We start from the raw sequence: 22,990 nt of genomic DNA, 5'->3' as shown, positions 1-22,990 counted from the left end.
GGTGCTTCAGTGGTTACTTTCTCATGCGGGAGGTGGTCAGAAGTCTGAAACCAAGGTGTCGGCAGGACCACATTCCTATGGAGACTGCACAGGAGAACCATGTTGGTCTTTTCCAGCTTTCAGAGGCTGCAGCATCCCTTGGCTTGTGGCCCCTCCCTCGGACCACTCCAGCCTCTGCTTCCATTGCCACGTGTCCTCCTCGGGCCCCTCCTGCCTCATCTTTCACTCATAACAAAGCTGTGATGACCCTGGGCCCACCAGATCATCCGGGATAATCTCGAGACTCTCTCCTTAATCACACTGCACGAAGGGGACATACTTACAGGACACCTTGGCGACACTGCTACTGTGGCTACCACAGGCTGTCCCACCTTCTGTCTGGTGAACAGTTCATTTTTTCCCACATTCTAGGCAGTCCTTTTTCTGCTCTAACTCCTTGAGAGTCTGGATTACTTTTGGGGACTAAGTACAAATTCTCTCCCCATGTTAGCCTTCACCGCTCAGCCTTAATGAGTGGTAACTTTTCTTCATCTGCTGCTATTGTTCCCTGCACACCTAATCAGGTCAGACAGCCGCTCAGACAGTGACAGAGCATCTGGAGGGCCCAGCAACTTCCATCCTTGAGGACCGGGTGAACCAGCCAGAAACCCGGCCTGGAAGGAAGAAGCTTCAGTGCTCTGGGGGCTCTGGAGGCAGGCCCAGTGCGAGGCTGCAGGGGTGCAGGTGCAATAAGGGAATTCAGAGGCCTCTCTTTCCAAGCCCCAAACTCCAGTTTTACCCCAGGTTTCCAGGAAAAGTGAGTACTGCCCCCCCTCCCATCTCCTTCCTCACTTCTGTCCATCACTGAGGACACAAATCCAACACCCTCTCTTGTGGAGAACATGCGTTCTTGAATGCACTGGAATGTTACATATTCTTTCCAGAACTTGTCAATATATAACATATAAGAGAGTGGGAGTGAAGAAAGTACAGAGATATTCAGGTAGTGTGTCGCAAAACTGCTCAATTTTGACTACAAGTTTAGAGTTTCTAGCGGCCAAAGCAAAAAGGGAAAACATTAAGTCATAGCATTAATGGATATTTCCACATAACAAGAAGACAGCATAGCATTGTAAGATTTTCAAGTGTCTCTGAATATAAAGTCTTAGGTATAAGTACCTTTTACTTTTTCTCCCATTCTTTATAAATTATATGGTGTGTACCCACAGCTAATGCTCATTTAACTTCTAGATCTGATTAGTTACAAGTACAATCCCATACTACATCCCTGTACTTGTAAAAAAGTATTATTCCAGCAACCAGTTCAGCTCCACAAAAAACAATCTGGTGAGTCTTCAGAATTTTGAAAGGGGATGGATATCAGAATAGACAATATTCCTGCTGCCAATTTAAAATTAAGAGAAAAGATACAAATGCCTGCTTTGTGGGTCTGATGTCTGCAAAGCTCATTACAACGTATTATTTTTCAAAGGAAAATAACTAACGTGGTTCTTCTGAAACACTGTTCACATGGGGGTAACACAGGGCGAGGGCCACAATAGGCAGTTAATAAATACTGCCTTGCATAGAAAAATCAAGAATATATTCTTACTGTCCTCAAAGAAGTCATGCTTTTATTAAGTGACTAGATTCATCAGGAATAACACAAATTTCCAAGACATTACCGTCCTTTACCACACCATCGCCTAAGTGAGAGCGGGATGCTTTCTGTTCAGGCAGCAGCCCCCACTGTGAATGACCAGAAGGAAACAATGGCTGTTGTCAGAAATCACAACTGCAAACAAATCCTGGAACGGGGCACAAATTTAAGCTGCACCAACAAAACCATCAAACTATCCTGGAGAACCATATTACCATTATTTTACTTCAAGACGGATCCAAAATGCTCACTGTCAGCATTGTCTAGTCAATAAGTCAAATTGGTAGACCAAACCTGTTTGGACTAGTCATGAAAAATAAAAAGGGATTCTCCAAGAAAACCACAAAGCAGCTCATTTAAGGTCAATTTAACGGTATTATTCTGTTTTCCTTCCAGCCTCGACATAAGATTTCACTACCTCAAAGGAAATTGTAAGAGTATCTATTTGCATTCCCCCAGGTGATTGGCAGTTCAACACCAATTAGTTCAAAATTACACTGTTACTAGCGTGCAATAAAAACAACACCTTTCATCTTTCTTACATCAGTAAGAATAACTTCAGAGCCAATAACTTTGATCAAATAAGTATTTTTGATCCTGCCCCACCCGTCTCTTTGGATTCAGGAAAACTAATAGCTGAAGGCAACTTTTCCCAGCTTTACTGTTAAGCTGAAAAACTAGTGTGATATTGAAAACATTTTGCTTCCAAGATATCAGAATTTCCCAAAGTCTAGCATTTCTTCAATAACTAAGTTGTCCTATACGTTCTTGATGCATAGGACAGCCTTAATTGACATTTGGAAGTTAAAGGACAGGTTCTAATTATTTAGTTTAAAATATATAATAATGTATTTCTTAAAACAAACATAAGTCTCCAACTTGGTATGTAAACAATCCAAATCACCTGAAGCAATAAGACGATCTCCCTAAACAATTCAGTGAACTGAACTTCGTCTCATAACGAATACCGTTTAGAAGTGGATACCTATAGCATAAACAATTATTTTCTCATGTATCTTTTTAATTTAGCATATAACCAAAAAGAAACTGGATTAGAAAATCTGTTACCCAAGTAACAACTCTTCAAATTTTGATTACATTTAGTACTTTAAAGTAACCAGAGTGATCTCTCGCACCAAAATGTGAGGTCACACAAGCTCTTTTGTTTCTCATCACTTAGGCAAACAATTTGGTCGCAAGCCCAAGACTCCCAATAACTCGTAGAGTGAACCCTCTCCATCCCCGACGCCAGTAGCAGTGCTGTGCGCCAGCAGCCGAGGCTGACCAGGCAGACCGCACAAAGCTCGTGCAAACCAAAGCCTAGACGCTCAGATGGCTAAGCAGCGTTTCCGCATGGACAAATGCTGTTACTATCTACAGAGCAGACAGAAAACCCAGACACTCAAAACTTCTGTTTCTAGAAAAGCTCTATTTTATTTGCAATGCTGATATCTGTTAAAATAATAATAGTTTCCATTTACTTCTGACATATCCACAAAAATATGGCTAAATATGGAAACAAGTAACATGAAACTTTTGATATCCAACACAATTTTGAAAGTGCTAATATATTCTCATTATAAATGGCCACAAGACAGAAAATATTAAACAATGAGCTTTAGGAACATCATATAAAGCTATGTAAAATTAATGGTTTGGCTTTTTTTTTTTACTTTAGATATACGAGTACATTACTGGTAGATCTTAAACTAGGTTATTTTTTAAACTTCGTATTTCTGTGTGCTGCCCTCAGGAACACCATCACCCAAATAGGCTACAGCTGAACAAGTACTCTGTGTGTATATATATGCAAGTCGTCCTCTGCTAACAGATTTGGATCATTTATATAACGCAATCTCTCTAAAGGTCAGAGAATATATGATACTTGACTCAAAATTATTTTATAGTTTCTCATGCCAAAGTATTCCTCATCCACTGATACTATATATGTATTAGCTTATATCTCTTCAGTCACATCATTTCATTTTGTAACAAATAATCTGTTTGGGCCACAACTTATTATCTTAAAAGTGATTATATGACCCAAAAAGCTGAATAAATTGTAACAAGATGTCTCTCACTGTTTCAAAGCCTTGGACCCAAATGTTGATATGTTACTAGAAAGAAACCATTTAAGTAGTAATACCAGTATAATTAATATTCTTTCCAGTAGCTCAGGAAGTCGAGATACTACCAAATACTTGCTTCTATCACAGTGTTGCCAAAGAAGGGGTCAATTTGGTGTCAGTAATCTTTGCTAAGCACGTTCCTGATGAAAGCTGGTATTTGATCACCTTCAGCCCGTCGAAGCCCAAACCTTTCTCAAAGTGGCTCAGAGTCTGACAAATATGAGATAGTTTCACTTTAGTGATATAACCAACAGTAAACTGTATTCGTAGAATAACCATTGCTAGACTACAGAAGAATACCTCGAGAGAGCCAAGATGAAATAAGGTGCAGGACATAAGATAAAATCTGACATAAGTCTCCGTATATCATTAGGGGTGTTAGGTGAAAGACATCAGATAATAACCAAATTAGCACATCACCTTGCCAGTGCTGATGGGGAAGGCCTCTGCCCGTACGCTGTTATTCTAACGCAGCACAACTACCACCCTCAACCTTGGCATCCTCATAAAACTGCCTGGCAAACTCGACTCAGTTGTAAATAGCAAGACTCAAGGATGATAGTGACAAAATGCTTCTGACAGGTCACTAGCTCCATGGAAAGGTCGATGTGTTGGTTTTTTAAAATCCTTTATTTTTCAGAATACAAAAGTATTACAACCTGACTTTCAGCAAAAATGAAACAAGTACATCTTCTGTGCTCTTAAGAATAAAGAATACAAGCTTCGACAGAACAGGCTTTAAAAAGAGATTAGAATCAACCAGGAAAGTAACTGCTACCAAAAGTGATATACGAACGTTTTATCGTGAGGATGAAAATAGCACCTAACAAAATTCAATTGAATCATTAAGTTCAAAGGCTACAATATTTTTAAATAAATTACATTAAAGGAACTGTGAAGGGTTTGAACTTAAACAACAAAAACTAATTCCTATTCATTATGGTGTTTTCTAAAGTTACCCAGTACACCCAGAGGCTACACACACACACACACACACACACACACACACACCCCAAAGCTAATTATTTCAATTAATGCTGCTGCATTACTTAAACATTTAAACATGCTAATGATACATGTACCTCCTAATCCTGGGCAGGAATTACAAAAGATTTTCTACCACAATTAATGTAATGGGACTTTCTGTTGAGCTGCTCTGCAGGGGTCTTGGAGCAGAAATGGATCTTGCTGCTCAAACCTCATGGCTTAACAATGGGGAAAATCACCCTACTTCTCCTTCCTCAGTAACACCCCAGCACGCACGGCCCTGCCGCCCCTCGACCCCAGTTTGTCGCCAGGACTCCATCTCGGGCTTTCCCGGACACTGTCCACAGGCTGCCACCACCTTCCACTTCTTTCTTCTTCACTTCTGTGGCACAACGACAACCCTCCACATGCAAGTTTTTCATCTATTTATTTACTCAATCAACCCACTCCGTGTCTCCACTGCCATAGGATCAGGGCCCAGAAAGGAAGAAAAGGAACAAGAATGCCTGCCCCTCGGTGTCCCTGCTCTAGTGTGGAGAGACGGACGACACACAGAAAGTAAAGCAGGTATCAGACAGTGGCAGGTGCCAGCCGACGAAATACAGCAGGAAACGGGGGAAGAAGTGGCAGGGTGCAGGCATGGCTTAGCAAGAGCAAGCCACACCCTGAGGTGCCAGTGAGAATAATTACAGCACATCTCTATGCTGATGGAAGAGACCCAAGTGGGGAAAGCCGCTTATGGAAGGAAGACACAGTAGTGGAATCACTTGATCGCGCCCTTGAATCACTGAGAAGGGACAGAACGCAGGGCCCTGGGGGAGGGCTGACTGGGGCCAGAAGCACGGACAATCCAGGTACAGCATGAGGAGAAGAGGCAGCGCATGCAGGCGGCTGCCCATCAATAGTGAAGGAAAAAGCCTGGGAACATTTCCTCATGATTGCTTCTAGCCTCGCAAGCAAGGTTATCAGCTGAGAACGATGGTGAAGAAGGTTTGAGGAAAGAGAATGTAAGTCATCTAGGAGAATCTAAAGTAAATTGAAGATACTGATCACACCGTGAAAGAAAGGCCAGGCTTTGCAGTCAGGTGAACACGTGTGAGTGTGGCGATGTGAAGAGCTGGCTGTTGCCGAGTGGCGGTTGGCCAAGCACGAGGGCAATAGAGTGAGAGAGGACTGATTGTACCAGCCCAGGAATTCCAACTGTGTAAGGACACGAGCAGACAAAAGAAATACGGGGGAAGGTAACAAAGCTATTAGGATAGATAAACGGCATATTACATCTCAATACTGAAGAACTGTAGGAACCCGAGTCCTACAGGAAGTGAACTGAGGGTGGGAGGTGGAGAGTGGGATGACTGGTTCTGCGATTATGCAAGAACGTGAGTCCCTGCTACTGTCAGAACGTGAGTCCCTGCTACTGTCAGAACGTGAGTCCCTGCTACTGTCAGAACGTGAGTCCCTGCTACTGTCAGCGCCGGGCTTCTGATCCCAGGCAATGAGGGGCGGAGGGGCTGTGCAAAGAGAAAGGTCAAGGAATGTCCCCGAGTCCAGGAATGGTCACCCATGTGGACACTGCCAGCTCCAACCATCATGACAGGTGTTGTCCCAGAGAGAATGATGGTGAACACGGAGCTCACGTCCTCGATGATGGAAGAGGAATAGCTTGCGACGTGAGGAGTGACTGGAAAAGGGGGACGTATTCGGGTCACAGACCAATGATGTGAGTTTGAAAACAGTGAAAGAGAATAGGACACCTACCCAAACTCCGGGAACAGTAAAATGAGGGATCTGGGAGAGGGCGGAGCTACCAACTGAGAGGGTGGGCAACGGGACAAGCAAGGGCGCTGGCACAGCCAAGTTTCTTCAAGCAAGATGGTGAGGTTGAGGCTACAAATGTTTTGCTGCTGGGTCAGCTCTGTTCCAAAGGGTACAAGCAGACAGTTTCAGAGCTACCATAGGGACAGTGGGAAATCAGGTCCGAAATGGGATGAATAGACGTGGGGGACAGAGTCTGAGATGCAAGGCCCCTGGATACGCCGCTCCTTATGCTGACTACCAGAAAAGGGGAAGGGCCAATGCACTTATTACCCCTGCAGAGCTCAGGCTGTGCGCTGGGACGGGAGGAAGCAGGAGTCATGCCACATGGAGCTGAGTCTGGGGACATGTGTCTATCCCGCCGTGATGAGGTAGTAGCACAGCAGTGGGGCTGTTTCAACCAGATGGCAGAGAGCTGGGGTCCTCCTGCTGCAGAAGCAATGGCTTCTCTGCAATTTCTTTTTTCCAAGTGCTTCAGCTCTGGATAAAATCTTACAGATTCTCACTCTTCTTCTCTTCTTCAGTCAATTAGCCAATGATTTGAGACTCAGAGTCTAAATTCATCTCCACAAAACCTGCTGCTCCGAAGAAGACACGCAGGAAACAGAAAAGGGAGGAAAGTGTGGCGCAGTCTGGAAACAGGACGCTGGCTCACCTCACAGAAGCACACGGGTCAGCTTTATCTTATTAACATATTTAATGCAGTGAGACTATTTCAACAAGAACAAAACCTCTAGCACCATCGAGTGGCAAACAGGACGACAGAGTCACCGGCACACACTGCATCCGAAAGCAAGCCTGAGACGTGGAAAACCGGCACGAAAGCTCATCTCCAGTAATATAATAACCACAACAAGTCAAATTATCTCCCAGAGAAACTAGTGCTGTTCCTGCACTAAAGCACTTCTTGATATTAAGTATCATGTTTTCCAGATAACTGGAAAGCTGGGCTCAGAGCAAACCATGCAGATGTCCCCAGGTCTCACGTGACATGTGTCCCCACACGGACCCAGACAGCACACTCAGTGTGCCATTCATTAGCAAAACATCACCTCAAATTCTGGGTAAATTGCTGCTGTAATCTGTATTTTTTTTTTTAATCTTTTACTCTGATAAAAGTAATTTTATCTGCAATTCTTTTTAATAGCCCAGAGCAAAAACAATGAAAACTTCACTTGTAAAAAATAATACATTTCACAAAATTCTAGATGAAATAAAACCCATGGGGATGATTTCTATTACTAACTCCCTATGATCTACATAAAACAGCCAATCAGCAAATGTTGTTTTGTTCCATCTTGGTTTTCTCCCTCCACCCACATTGGTAAATATACTGTACTGAAGCTCACGAGTCTTCCTCTGTTAGTAAGATGTCCATTTTGCCACAGAGCCTCTTATGTCACAAGCCTATTCTTCTCCGCTGGAAACAGTCCCAGTGCCAGCCAATAGCAAACAGCAAAACTGCGGCAAGTCCTGCGACAGACTGTTGGTGACTGTCGCTGGTGAGACTGAGGACAGCCAGCCAACAGGCAGTCAAGGGTAGCGCGCAGCTGACCAGGACGGCAGAAAACAAATCACACACTTAGCTATGGCACCATCCCTGGTCCTCTCCGCACGGACATTTCTGGGCTGGCTTCATTTTATAATATCAGCCTTCTGGCAAGTATTTCCTATTCAATTTCTTTAAGTACTACAAACCACTTTCGATTTGAGAAGCCAAAGGATCTAGAAAGATTCTGGAGGACTTTTTTCCTACTGTGTCAGAGCAAAGTAAGAAAAGGCTATATTTTCGGTTTGGTTTGGTTCTGATTAGACTTACTTCAAATTCTATAATTTATGGAGCACTACACTTTACTTTCCTGGACCCGGGCCTCCTGGTCTGTAAGAAAGAAATGGTGTGCACCTCCGCCTGAAACGTGACCCCACATTGCAGGGGGCAGCCTGGCATCTATTCCTTACAACTCTGGCATCTTTATTTCACAATAGCACGATTATCTAAATAAGGCAAATTTATATAATATTTACCACTTTCATGAAATGTTATAAAGCTGACAGTACTGATTAAAGTTACAATTCTAGAACTAAACAGGCTTAAATCTTAAAGTAGCTTTAATAAAGTTAGAATAATAAAAGATACATGTAATTCCAGTCTAAAAGTTATCAGTATCAAAATATACAACATTATTGACAAGAATTCTCTAGAACAGATGCAATCTGAAATTCGCTGATCTAAGAACAAAGTTATAAGTATTATCAACACTTTTTGGATTGATGATTAAAATTCAGTATTTGTAACTGAAAGTAGGTATATTTCTTTCTATTTCTTAGTATTTCATACTTACAGTAACCCTTCATTTTAGACCTACTCTTGCATTATGATTCTGAAATACAGTTAGCTATTAATAATCTGATATTGGTGGTGGGTTTTCAATATTAAAAAAATACTTTATAAGAGAAAAGCGTGCAGGGTGAAAATCACCTAGGTAAAATCAAAAGAAAATTTACCCAAACAATATCATTCATCTGTTAAACTAGTGTCATTACTATTTTTTTCATTAGTTCTCTAAAGCCAAAACTGATCAGTAACGAAACGTAAAATGTTAAAGTCTCTGACGTGCTCACTTGGTTATCAGCTGACAATGAACTGCATTGCCAAATTACAACAGAGTACAACTTAGTCCAATTTCACACCTCAGTGTCAAAGAAACACACTGCTTTTTACCTGAAAGATTCAGCATGAGAGAAATGAAATAGGGATATGACAGTCACTAAGCAACTGAAGTCACAATGCTCCCAATACAGTGGGACTGGCAGTAGAGGTGTCCTGCAATGGCCAGAGTCTCGGAACTGACCTTGCTAACTAAGCCAGGCAGTCAGGGAAAGATGGGAATTTGATCAAAACGGCACTAGTCTTCAGCACACCCTTCCCCACTGGGGAGGTCCACGCGCTGCAGCACCAGTTACTGAGAAGCTTGTATTTTTCCTCTAGGTTGTCTGTCTTTTTTGAATTAAATAATTTTTTATTCTGGTCTTAATAGGTAATATATACGTACCAATGAGTCGTCTCTGAAGGGCTTCTTCCTCTAGGGTAATAATATAAATTTGTTCATCCAGGTCTTCAAGAATCTAAATTTAAAGAGCAAACTATTGAATGATGAATGATGTGACATTGCAAAACCAGTGCTGATGAGAACATCGAGGCTATTTGCTCTGTAATTTAGACAACCACTCAAACTACTAGGGGTTAAAATAAAAATGCTCAAACTACTCTGTGGACAAATGAAGTAAAAATATTTTAGGGTATAACTAAGTACATCAAAAGCTGATGATCACAAAATCTACATATTTAAATGGGAATTTTTTTAACCTTTAAAGGATTAAATTACTCTGCAGCTCTCTCAATGGCAAACAAATGTATAAATTCTAAACATCCAAAAGGGTAAATGCAGTAATATTTCATTATGCCCAAGCCAGTATTTTAGATCTGGAAGAAAGAGAGACCCAGTCCAACACTGGTTTCTCACCTCTATTTACCTCCATAATGTTTCAAACAAGAAATCACTACCCTGCAGTACTTCCCATTTACATCATCTTTATAGACTATAACATTTTCCACAGATATTAAACACTGGTATTATCAAAATGATCCTGTAGACAGAACCCTAGAGAAATAGTAAGCTCTCGCAGCTACAACTCACTGTCACACCACATAACACGAGTAAAAAGCAACAACCCAAAAACCACTAATCAATAAGCAATTATATGGGACATTATCTGCACTGTCTTTGAAACTGATAAAACCTAAAACTGTTGAATTCTAGCTTTGTTAACACAGCTTTCCTTCTTGAGACAATCCTAAGCTTGTTCCCAGCTCCGGGAAAACCTGAAAGGAAGAAGAGCTGATATCAATGTCCTCTGTCACTGAAACCCAAACCACTTACTCCCAGCACAGCAGTAAACTGTGAGGAGCTGATGGACAAAACAAAAAGATGGAAACCCTATACGTGTATATTCTTTCAGCTGCCTGATGAGGTATTTTCAGGAAAAGGACTCTCAAATCATGCAATCCCTATCAGGTACCAAATTTGCAAAATTTATACAAAACTTATTTAAAACAATCCAATAATTCCCAGTATTTCAGTAAACATTGATAGTCTCCTATGGCCTAGAGCTAATAACAAAATCAAATAACCTAAGAATAAATATTAACAAAACATAAATAGTTACAAAAGATACCATCGTGTGAGCAAGGAGGGCTGGGGAGACCCATTCGGCAGGCGGCCAGCGAGGCCAGAGTGGAGAAGAGAGGGCGCACTGAATAGCCAGGAGGCAGTAACCCAGGGCTGAGTCACCCAGGACAGCCCGCACCTGAGGAAGACGGGGACTGCATCTTTATGGACCACCACACCACGTTTCTTTCCCTTGGGTGTTCTCGCTACTTTCCACTGTTTTTACTTTCCTTACAGTCTAACACACAAAAGGATTTCCTCTTACTGTCCGATAACGGCTTCCCGCCACCGGTCTGTGCTGTGTGAGTCACACATGAATGGCATATTTGTGTCGAGTGTTTCTGAGCATCGTCCCCTTGATTCTACAACAAGCCTATGAAAACACACTGTTATCATCCCCATGGGGACCTCAATACAGTCAGACATAGTCCTTGACCTTAAATGGCTTATATTCTAGTGTCCAGGCAGGACGGAGCGAGCGCTGGGCCAGAACGCAGGCTCGGAAGCCACCCCCAGCCACCTCCCACACCTGTGGGCCTGAAGAAGAGACGCGACCTCCCTGACATGCAGCTGCCTCGGCCACAAGCATGGGGACACCACCACCTCACTTACAGTTTGTCATCAAGATCCATGAAATTACGTGTGTAATAAAGTAATTATTGCAAGCGCATAGCACACACTCAGTTACTCAGTAAGTAACCATTATTATTGGATGTGAGGAAGATGAAAACAGGCAAAGATAATGAAAGTTTTGAGGAGACTGTTAATAACAGACAAGTCTGGGGAGGGGAGCTGAAGAAGTAGTTTGGTTTCATGTACGTTGAGTTTTCGGCTCTGTGGGGTATTCAGTTCCAGCACCTACCCTGGACTGAAGTTTGTTCTCATAGGATTAGGCGTTAGGAGTGAAGTAAGTGGCAGGGGGGTCAGGAGAACAGAGAAGAGCACTGCAAACCCAGGACAGGACTTTAAACATCTCCCTCTATTTTAGGGGGCAGGAAATGAAAATGAAAAAAAGAGCCAAAAACACCCAAACAGAGAATTAGGAAGAAACAAAATGAAGGCAGTGTCACAAAACCTGTTGAAGAGGGCAGTGAATTTCAAGATTTAATAGCATGGGTATCGTATCTGAGTGTGTGTATATTTAGGTAGCAATAAAAAAGTCCAATTTACTTAAAAGAAGATATGACAAGATTTGGTCATTTACAAAAAAACTTTCATAATTAAGCAAGCATTTGCTTAAAAAAAATCGATTATGGTATCTCCTCACTCTTCTCCCTTAGTGAATCACCCTGCTAGGAAAACAAACATATAACCATCATCATTTACTAAGGGCAACTAGTAAGACACAGACAAAGGGGAATACGAGATTGCAGAGGAAGGACCTTAATCCTCTCGTCACAAAGAAGAAGTGAGGGAAGGTGCAGAGACGGTAGTTAAGTGCACGGACACCAGAGCCAGACGTAAGGGGGCTGCCCGGCGGCTGGCAGGGAAGGAACGCTGGCGGGAGAACCCCTCAGACGTGCTTGGGGAGATTGCACTGCCCACTCCAAGCCAGCAAGTCAGCTGCAGCCTCGAACAGGACTCTGTGGGGGCAGCTGGGGGGTGTGGAGGGTGTACCTGTCGGGCAATTCAGTGGGAAGGTTGGGAAAGGCCCCGGGACACACAAGTGGTTTAGAGTTTTGGGCAATGAGGGGCCATGAGAGTAATTTCAGTGACAAATTCCCTGCATGAAGCTAAGAATTATTTTCGCATTATTAAATATTTGACAAACTAGCTAGAGGCCAAGAAACTTAGGGACAAATCATTAGAATTACTACCAATTGAAAATCACTTAAAAATGAATATATAGAATTTCTGAGACTAAGGGAAAAAGTACAATTTAATTAATCAAGATGTAATATGCAGCCAAATTTTCAGAACCATAACTTTGCCAGTTCACAACGTAAAGGGTGTGCAAGTGCAATACCTTCCTTGACAAACCGAGTGGTTTGCTGTGACTTACTTACCGTGGGCTTCACCAGCAGCTGACCCATGACCGTGAACATGCGCGAAAGGCCGACTGGGGTGCACACTGCAGGGGGATCACAGACAGAAAGCTCACTTCAGACTCAGCAGATAAACCACCAGTCCAGAAAATAAAGCAGCTCAAACACTACTGCTTTGAGAAAGTTCTTGTCTTGACTTAGATTCTGAGTTTGGTCGGAGGGCTCAGCAGCATCTCTGATGAGGAGCTAAAGGGGGTGTCTTCCTGTACTTAAGGAGAGACGGTGACGACTAGAGAGGCTTAGAGCACGCAAGACTCTAGCAGTTGAATAGTAAGTATTTTCACTTAAAAGCAATTAAAGAAAACCAACGAAAGAACAGATTAAATTTCAAGTACTAATGGAAGTGAGAACCAGACAAGAATATCTAAAAGTGACAACTATAATCTTAAATCCTTTTAACTACATTTATCTGCTTATAATATCCCTGAGATATGTTGTAATGTCTTAAGTAAAACTAAACAAACTCTGAAATAAAGACCACAAATTCACCATACACAATTCTACCATCACCTTTCAAAAGTAGAAAGTAGTGTCGCAATGGCAGTGTGTGCACGTGTGTGTGCGTGTGTGCACATGTGTGCATGTATGTGTGAGAGTGTGCATGTGTGTGTGCTCGTGCATGAATCTCCCCCTCCCCAGCCTGCCCCCAACCCTGTGGAAGACACTTTCCTTAGAGAACAACACAATGTCTCATTATTTCAAGACTTCAGTTTATCAAAATTTATCTTGAACATAAAAAAAGTTAAGAGCCAACTTTAAAAAAAAAAATCTCCAAGTTGTTACGGAATCTCATCAGGAAAATTTCCCATGATTTTCTAGAACACAGAATAATTCTACTTCCCTATCATATTAAGTCAGAAAAATACTTACAGAGAAGTAACAAACATCCCATCAGTGAGATACAGGAATATAAATAGGGTAGGTAGAACTCCCAGAGATCTATAAAAAATGTAAATATATTTTAGTAAGTCCAAAATACTGTACATTAAGATATGGGGTGACTATAAATTAATGTATAGTAAACATTGTAATTGCCTGTTTGAGTCTACTAAAACCATATAATTTCTAAATTGTACAATAAAAAGATCTAAAATAGAAGAACAGGAAATAACCCCCTTGCAAAACCTGTTTGGAGGGAGGAAAAAAGCCTCCATGGAATTTTAAGAACAGAAACCAACTAACCAAAAAAAAAAAAAATCTGAAAAGCTGCTTACAAGTTCTGCATATAGGAAACACATGAGTATTCATTTCTTTTCTTAAACATGTCTGAAAACTTCAGTCTGTAAATTAACAACAAGGGTTAACTATACAAAGAATTCCTGAAATGCTTTACAAAGGGACTGGCGAGTGCGGCCCCCACCAGAGAAGCTGGTCTGGGCAGGGCCATGCCTACCGTACAAGGACTCCATGCTCGCAGCGTCATTGTCGATGAGTGCGGAGGCCACCCACACGATCCCAAAAATCAGTAATGCGAGAAGGATAAGCATGACCAGGGTCTCTAAAATCCGGGCTCGGATTCCCTGAAAAATATAATAGACATAATTTTAATATTTTATTTCATCTCATGAACAATTAGGTTTCTGTCTATGTGAAAGCATAAAAATTCTTTGGAAGGAGAGGAAATTTATGTTTATTAGCTGGACAAAAAAGCACTAAAGGCTTACAGTTTGTAATGTGTAGACTGACACATTCAAAATGACGTAAAATACCATCAAGCTTTGAAGAAACCACCCAAAAAATGCTTCATAAAAACATTTTGCAGAACTATTTCAAACAATTAATTACTTTCCTAACACTTTCCACCATGAACGTAGATTAACAATTTTTTTATCTGTGATTCTAATCAAAGGAATGTAAGGCTAACTGGGACAGCCAAACGGGTTAGTGCCCGCTGAACTTGAAGGCACAGAAGCCCCAGTCGGCCCGCGGGCACAGGCGTCCTCCGCGACGCCCAGCCTCCAGCGCCCTCTAGTGCGCGGCCGGAGAACTCCTCATGCTAATCCCACCTGAGAAACCAAGAGGACAGTAGATAAACCATCTCACTCCTCTCCACATTAGACAGAATTCTCATTAATGCACGAGGCTGGAAGATAACAAAGAATCCTTATGCACAGTTTGCTATAAATATAAAGCAGGTTCTGACCTCAGGGCCAAACTAGAGGCCAAGGCAAAAACAAAAACAAAGAACCTTCCTTACATTCCTGAAGTCACCAAATGATTGAATCTGTACCTAAACTTAAAAATTCATACTGATATGGTAATGCACTAATCTACAACACCTAACACAGCAAGCAAAATGATCAATACTTCCATGTTTAGCAACAAACCCGGCAATCTTTCCTTCTGCGTTAAGAATAGTTGAGAGATACCAGCTATAAACAAAGCTCCTAAACATACACTTATTTTAGTTTTGCCCTAAATATCATTTTCCAATTTCCAGGTTACAGGAATAGGCTGCACTCCAGGCATGATTAATAGGAACTTAAATCATGGCACTCCAGTTCCTCAAATTCAGTGGAGAGGGCAGGTGCGTCCTAACCCAGGGGTGAGCAGGTTTTCGCATGGGTCCAAGTGACCCAGCACCACCACCATGGGGCTGCCCTGCCCAAGTGAGAGCTGGCACTCCTGCGCCCACAGGGAGGAGGCCGCTGAACCAGAGCAGATGAGACTCGTAGTTTACATCTAGCAGTAGTGACTACTCCAGTGAGATGAAATGTGAACAGTCACAAAACAAACAACTAAGCAACACACTCCCATTTCACGGGAGAACCCTCCGAACGTGACTTCACAACTTTCCAACCACTCAAGCTACCCAGATACAACCACCACTTTTTAACACTGATTTCTTTTTCTTTCTTTCTCTCTTTCTAAGCAATAATTTTTCTTTTCCTGAGCAAGAATCATTTTATTACACATTAACTATTAAAGCCTATAAAACTATTAAAGCCTATAAAAAACACAGATAAAGAGCAGGTACTCTGGTGTGTGTGTTATACGCTCACATTTCGCGCCTGCCTCTGACCAGCCCATGGGAATATTAGGGCTCCCACAACACGTAACACGCATGTCTGAAGCGTTGTGATACGTGCCAAAGAGTATACCAGTGTTAATATCTATGAGCTAAGAATAGTGCTCGTTGGAACTATTTGAGACCCGCTGCCCAAGCAAGTGTTTTAATAGTACGTTATAATTACTGTATTAAACTGTTACAACAACGTAACCATAAGTGTTATGATGATGATGATGATGATGGTAAATGGTAAGGGCTCAATCTCTGTAAGAGTTACTCACTTCCTCTGATATTAAGAAATGTTTCATAGCAGTTAAGTTTGTTTTTCTTCAAGTATGTTTCTGTGTTGGGAGACGATGGATGGGCCTCTCCCATTTCTGCGCAGTTCACAGCAGACGCAGGAATGGTCTTTTCAAGGATGCGTGTATAGCAAACAGCCTTGGGAGACAGAGACTGTGTCTCTCGGAAGCAGAAGCAGGTCTATGTATTCACCGTCTCACACGAGAAAGATAATGTCCCCTCCAGAGCAAGGTCAGGCGGGTTTGCTTGCCACCGATTTTAAATAATGTGAGTGCCCGAAGCTCAGCCGGGAGCCCACTACGGGAGCAGCCTCCATCTGGGCCACACCATCCATGGCGCTGACCGCTGCAGGAAGCTGGGAGCAGGGAAGTCCTTCGTCCCCGACTGAGGAGCCATAGCTACACCCAGCGTCCGCACAGACGGCCGACTCACCTTTCAGCTTGCAGCACGCCCCATGAAATCTCTGCGCCTCTGCAGCTCTGGGCAGCTCGGGGCACCCGGGTGGGAAGCTAACATGGCTTCCTGGAGAAGAACAAACAGGGGCCCCCACAGGCTGGGATGGCGGCTATGGAAAGACCTCCAGGATCTGACAGTGAACATTCTCAGGCAGGCAGGAAAAGGAAGGGTCCCCGGTGACCCACCAACTGACACGTGTCTGGGCAGAGCTGTGAAGGGGAGTGAGACAGCCGACGATGGTTTGGCTGCAGCTCGCCCTGCCCTGCGCGGAAGCAGGAAGAGGTGTTATGGTGACAGCCAGCCCTGCAGGCCAGCCAGGAGGGCCTATCCCATCGCTAGGACTCCGGCTATGAGGAACTTTGCTTCTTGTGTACTTTGTGCTTCTCCGTGTTTTCCGAATTTCCTAGAGTGGATGTGCATGACTTAAGCAATATGAAAACCAATTAATGTTACTTTTGTTTTTCAATTTTTTTCTTAAAAGAATCAATTTCCAGCAGATTGACACCCACAAGAATAGCTTTTTTAAAATATCCAAGTTCAGTTTACAAGACAGACTGCGTAGTGAGCTAGTTAACACCCCAACTCCAGCAGCAGACTGGTTCAAATTCGGTTCCATCGCTGACCGACTGTATAACCTTGGGCAAACGACTACTCCTCGTTGTGCCTCGGTTTCCAAAGGAGGAATCCTTTGTAAAATGGGTTTGTTACTAACGCCCTACCTCGTGGGGTTATTGTGAGGACCAAGTGAGTTAATATATGGCTCGCTTAGCACAGTGGTGTTTAGACAGCTCCGCACAAGGTTAACTTAATGACTCAAATCATCACCTCTGTCTTTGAACTTTCCAAGGCTTGGGAGTTCCTGTACCACTTGTGCTTCTGAATGAAATTTATACCCCCTTCTAATGCCAGTGTATACCCTCTTCCTATCTGTCACCTACCGCCTACAGACTTGTGACGAACAATCCTGTCTTTCTTAACGATACGTGCAGCTGGCTGACAAGTACTTCTTGTCACATCCTGTCAGCATGAGTAACACACAAGCTCATAAGAAGCTGAACTCCATTCTATCTGCTACAGCCACCCCCGCAGGCTCCACTACCACGCCCCTCCCTCGGCCCCATTTCCCACTTTCTCTGACACTTCCAGTCCTCTCTGTGAGCTGCGTCCTCACCATTAGAACCTCCACTTCCTCGATCCCCCTGCCCCTCCATCAGCCTTGTCTTGCTGGCCTATACCCTCCGGGAGTTGACAGAGAATCCAGTAGCGATATAGTCCAGGGTTCCTGGTCCCTTCGGCTTCCCCAGGCCAGCTGGATTCCACTGGCAGCTCACTCCTTGAATTCTCAGCCCTGGGAGAGAAATGTACAAAACCACGAGAATTTGTGCTGTTACGTTCCGAAGTGGGTCTTCAGCGTTGCCTGGCCACCTTTACACCGATCTCCAGCCCAATGACAACTCCTGCTCTGAGTTTGAAAGTGTCTTACGTTCTCCTTGAGTCCCCAGCACATCTCCTCTTGCTCCGCAGCTGACTGGCCTCTCGCTCAGTGAGGCATGGCTGACACGGTCCCCGGCCTCCTTGCCGAATCCTTCGTCTCGGTCCCCGTCCTCATGTCTCTCCTTCTCCAAACGAACACCTGTCGGCCCCCTTTTCTCCCACCGCTCAGTCTGAGAGCCCAGCCTCACAGCTGTGTGGGTGCTTCTCAAACCTCAGCATCACAGTTCCCCAGGGGCTTGCCAGCCTGATGGCACCTCTGTCTGTTCTGGGGAAGACGGCTCACCCAACAGTTTGCGGTCCTTCCCCGAGGTGACCTTGCCTCCTCATGTGGCCAAGGAGTCTAAAGTTTTTACCTTTAGTCCAAATCTTCCCACTGAGGCCAAGACCATACGCCCCCACTTCCACCCCCCTTAGGTAACTCAGAGGCACCTTCCACTTAACTCTGACGTCAAGCCACGATTGAATCCTGAAACCTGTTTCTCCCTCAGTGTCCCACTGTCCCCTCCTCTGCTGCTGCACCGCCCCCACACACACACCCTGGCCCTGGTCCAGCCAGCGTAAATGCAGCTAGGTGCATCCACCTCTTCTCCCACTGCCGCGTGTCCTTCCCGCCGGGACAACTCCCTAACCTCCTCGCCGGTGTCCTGCCCCACACTCGTGTCTCTCTCCGAACTGTCGCCTACAGTGTGGCGTGAATGGGATCCTTCCAAAACGCAGATCTGGCCAAGCCACTCTCAGTTATAACTCGCCAATGGGTGCAGCCTAAAACTGGGGACAGATGCACTGATGTGACAACAGGTAATGAAAGTGCTCTCGTGAGTGCCCTCTCTAACCAGCGGACGTGCTACATAAGTGTATCCACAGAACAGGGCCTTCCTTGCTCTTTCTTCTGCTGTGTGGACAATAAAAAACAACTGCAGATCAAAGAAACCAAGTTAGTTATGACTTACGAACACAGAACAGCGCTGTCCAAGACCTTCCTGTGAGGACGAAAAGGTCCTCTACTGAGCTAAGCCGAGGTGACAGCCACTAGCAACATGTGTCTACTGAGCCCTTCAATGTGGCCACTGTGACAGAGAACTGGCTTTTCATTTTCTCTCACTTTAATTATTTTAAATGTACAGGCCACACATGCTTAATGGTTCCCATACTGGTCAGAGCACAATGGGAACAGCCTGCTCCTAACAGGATCTGATATAAGAACTCTCTGTATTCTCAAGTACTTTCTGGGCATTTTCTACATTTAACCTCGACATAAAATTCTTCAAAAAAAACAGCTTGGCTAAAATAACCTCCTCATTTAACAAGCTATGGCTCTATTTAGTGTTGTAAGTAGCATTTATGTCGAAAAAAGGAAATCTACTATTAAGTTCAACAACTCACCCCTTCTGTTTATACTGAGAAAAAGTATATTCTCTCACTGAGAAAAATAGGCAGTATTTCAAATACAACCTAGGTATGACCCTATCTGACTGAACGTGTTACTAGGGTTAAATAGCCACATATTTGTCCACATGTACTTACAAACTAAGTCCCCCCAAAAAATCTTGTATGTGTTAAAAAATTACATGTGAGCAGTTTTTCTAAAAAGGAACAGGCTATACAATTCGAAGAGTACACTTTTTCTATTACAGATATATGATTAATATCAAGAAAAAAGTGTCTAAAATGTATATTCACATGTTTAAGCCATCAAATAGGAAACATTTAACATTTTTTCATGATTTGAAAGTCTCTGTAGTCAAATCATATAAACTGTTCAAAAATTTACTTCAAATGGATTAATATTTCTTTTGAAAGCTAGTAAATAACTCACAAACAGAAATCTATTTTCAGCTACTGATCTAAATAAAAAGAGTAAATTAGCAACGTTACATTTACAGAAAAGGCTGCCACAGAGCGAGCCATCCAAATCCCTGAAAATGATTATACGTTTATGAAATATTGAAGGTGACTGATGTAGTAAGACATAATTGTTATTCTGACTTAATCCACTAGGCGGCTAGGACACTTACATTTTCCTTTTGTGAATTTCATTCTCTTTTTGTGGTTAAATGGGACAAATTCAGCCCAACTTGAAATCCATTAAGTGTCACATGTGTGAACTTTAGCTAAACTAATAGAAAAACATAACACATTTGTTCATTAAATGCAATGTGCAGATTTCTTACCTTGGGCAACTTTAGGATAAAGAGAAAAGGAGTGATGGGCCTATAAATAATCAGAAACTTCCCTTGTTAATTCAGGAGCAACTAGCTCATACAAATACCAAAAATATAAACTTACCAGTACCTTTCTTGAGATCATAAAAAGTATTACAAAGCCTAACGAATATGGGCTTTGTGGCATGTAATGTGTGAGATTTTTAAACTTCTGTATGTGATTCTGTCTGCAAAGTAATGAAAAGCATTGTGAGAGCTTTTATCACCACCATTAATCACCAGCAGGACGGCATATAAGCAAAAAAAATATGCCTACTGCTCATTTTTCCATTAAGAGTCAGAATCAGGAGGGGGATGCCCCAGGGGAAGGTCCTATCAACTCCATTCTCACATACGCTGAGCTCAACGATGCGCCAGATGTCAGAGTAACGCACTGAAATACCCTGCAAACGACAGAGTGGCCAACACTGTTTGCAGGAAGGCGGCGTCCACTGCTCATCGTATAAAGACAGATGCGTCTCCTGAAGAGAAGCTCAGAGGACGGAGAGAATTGCTGCTTATTTTCAACAGCTGCACTTCCTTCACGGAAGTGTGAGGGCTTCAACTGTCACATACCACTAGGATTTCACCAACTTCCTAACATTTTGGTCCCCAGTATGAATATTTATCCTAACCCCTCCCAAAAAACCATAAATCCAAGTTACTATAATGAAACTCCATTACTTTTATTAAAATCATAGTGGAATAAGCACTCAGTGTATTAGTAAAAACACCAAGGAAACAAAGTACTTTCTGCCAATGAGATGCCATACAGTTCTTAAGAAAAGCAAGCTGTGTAATTAATTACACTTGTTTCAGACCAGTGTTATTTCAGAAATCACAACTACCTCAACCTTATAACAGTTTGTATTAGACTAAATAGGCTAGTGAAGACTTAAATACATGTAAACTCATAAATTTCTTTTTAGATTTAAGTAAGTACTGAATGAGTAAAGTTAAAACACTAAAATAATTATGATATAATTGCTTCTTGAAATTTTTTGGCTGGTCAATCACTCATTTAATTGCTCTGTACTGAACATCAATAAAGTGAAAATTACAATGTACTTACAAAACCTCTAACAATAAGCTGATATGTTTCTATGGTGATGAACATTTAAACAAGATTTTGCCTGGATATCTTGACCTCTTGGAAGGTATGTAAACACCACTTTATATGCTATGTCTCCACCCATCAGGAAAGCCTGGGAAAATTTTCTACATTCACAGAACATTTAAAATAAATATCAAGCCATTGTTTTCATTTAACAAAAAGGGTCTCCTGGTAACATTAAGATAAGGTTTGCTCAGCATGACATCAAGACCACACCAAACATACATGCAGTCATCTGGGTAAGATCGATAGAAGCACTAAGAAAGAACAGAAAATAAAGGCAGGTATTCATTATTTTAAACCATGAAAAAGCTACCAACAAGCATCTCCAGAGAGTGTCAACATGCCCTGCTCCGCTCCCAAAGTAATCATTAGGGTACGGACAGGAGGCTTTGGGTCCCAAGTCAAAGAAAACAGCTTCACAGAAAGCTTTCTTAGGCTCTACAGGGAACTGTTTTTAATATTAATATTTTCTGCAGCCTATTTTATACTATACACTTATTTAATGTAGTCCATACGAGACAGAAAAACTAAACCTACAAGATGCTCAAGTTCATAAACTTTGACAAAAAGTATTTTAGGATGAGTTAAAATGAAAACACTAACATAGCTCGTTCATTGAACCACTGTATTCACGATATCACTGTGTTCACATTCATGGGCTGAATGTCTCCGACATTAACCAAACAAAAGTCCTCCAGATTGCAAGTAAATACATTAATACAGCAAGTTTCCAGCATGTAAATGAAAGAACTGAACTATAAAAAGACTGTTGGGACTTTAGAGCAAACATTTTAAACAAAAATTTGAATTCGGAAGGAATTCTTGCTCAGTATACTGCATCCCATCACTTCCCGGCTAGCCAGTGAGGGTCTGTCCCCCTAATTCTGTTCTAACTTCAGAACAAAGAGGAGATGGGAGCTGACATTTGGAGAGCTCCCACTAGTGGCTTTAGATGTGCTCACTGAATCTTCACAATCAATGGAAAGGTACATTTTATTATAAATAAGGAAGCTCACACCGAAAAGGTTAAACAATCTGCTGTGGTCGCACTGTTCAGTGGCTGCCAGAACTCACTTTAAGTCTGGGCCTGTCAGTTCCCGCAGCTTTGCTTTCCTCTCCCAGCATGACAGACATAAGACACAAAGACAAACCAATGTGGAAATAGGGAGGTGGGGAGGAAGCTGAAAACATACTTAAGGCAAACCTATAATTTTAGTAAAGAAATCAAAGCAAAACACGTAAGAGCTCCTTTTACTAGCACATTCATTTTCCACAACAGCTAGATGGTGCTGAGGGCAAGCGCTTCATCCTATAAGACACTTCACATAGTAGGACATCACAGCACAGCCTTACTGTGCGTTTCATGAACACCCAGGCACAAGCTCCAGTAGAGACACAACAAAGGGACATCGCTAGGGTTATTATTCATTCATTACAACAGCAGAATGTCCCAGATATTAAGGTGTTGGACAGAATATAAAGCAGTGTAACATGCTAATGCAGACACCGGTGTCGTATTGCTTATGTGGCACAGAGGGCACTAGGAATCCCAGAACAGCCCAGAAGAG

The 22,990-nt window shown here is 42.6% G+C and overlaps 1 protein-coding gene across 8 annotated transcripts in view; it reads right to left on the bottom strand.

Moving 5' to 3' along the window:
• The window catches only part of LMBR1 (limb development membrane protein 1), a 116,737-nt gene that overhangs the window by 47,411 nt on the left and 46,336 nt on the right, over window positions 1–22,990 (bottom strand). For all 8 annotated transcript variants that reach the window (XM_074315038.2, XM_074315035.2, XM_074315034.2 and 5 more), the window contains 4 exons: window positions 14,238–14,364; window positions 13,715–13,783; window positions 12,806–12,870; window positions 9,624–9,696 (listed from right to left, as the gene is read on the bottom strand). In XM_074315038.2, the coding sequence (XP_074171139.1) occupies window positions 9,624–9,696; window positions 12,806–12,870; window positions 13,715–13,783; window positions 14,238–14,364 (334 nt within the window). The remainder of the gene's footprint in view (window positions 1–9,623; window positions 9,697–12,805; window positions 12,871–13,714; window positions 13,784–14,237; window positions 14,365–22,990) is intronic.

This window comes from Rhinolophus sinicus, chromosome 8, assembly GCF_057876585.1.
Source record: "Rhinolophus sinicus isolate RSI-liver-muscle chromosome 8, RSI-T2T, whole genome shotgun sequence".
NCBI lineage: Eukaryota > Metazoa > Chordata > Mammalia > Chiroptera > Rhinolophidae > Rhinolophus > Rhinolophus sinicus.
Note: the sequence above shows the minus strand (reverse complement) of the source record. Positions and strands in the feature narration are given on the sequence as shown.